This window comes from Eimeria mitis, genomic scaffold, assembly GCF_000499745.2.
Source record: "Eimeria mitis Houghton genomic scaffold, Emh_scaff2144, whole genome shotgun sequence".
In the NCBI taxonomy this organism is placed as follows: domain Eukaryota; phylum Apicomplexa; class Conoidasida; order Eucoccidiorida; family Eimeriidae; genus Eimeria; species Eimeria mitis.
This window is the reverse complement of record NW_013570468.1, coordinates 1,082-1,341: the sequence shown is the minus strand read 5'-3', so window position 1 is coordinate 1,341 and position 260 is coordinate 1,082. Positions and strand designations below refer to the sequence as shown.

General features: G+C 60.0%; 1 protein-coding gene across 1 annotated transcript in view; it reads left to right on the top strand.

The window, feature by feature from the left end:
* Positions 1-260, top strand: part of EMH_0049290 (uncharacterized protein) — a gene marked incomplete at both ends in the record, with an annotated part of 1,997 nt that overhangs the window by 972 nt on the left and 765 nt on the right. The window contains one exon of the mRNA XM_013496510.1: positions 3-260. Within this exon, the coding sequence (XP_013351964.1) occupies positions 3-260 (258 nt within the window). The remainder of the gene's footprint in view (positions 1-2) is intronic.

Here is a 260-nt window from a genome sequence, read left to right as displayed (position 1 = left end):
GCAGCAACAGCAGCAGCAACAGCAGCAGCAACAGCAGCAGCAACAGCAGCAGCAGCAGCAGCAGCAGCAGTCGCAAGGTGACAGAGCATATCAGCCCAGTGTTCTGCAGCAAGGCCAGCATGAGGCGATGCAGCCGCAGCAGAAACAGGGAGAGGGGCAGCAACAGCAGCAGCAGCAACAGCAGCAACAGCAGCAACAGCAGCAGCAGCAACAGCCTGCGTCAGAAACCCAAGACAGGTCCTCTGCAGCAGCTGCTGCTC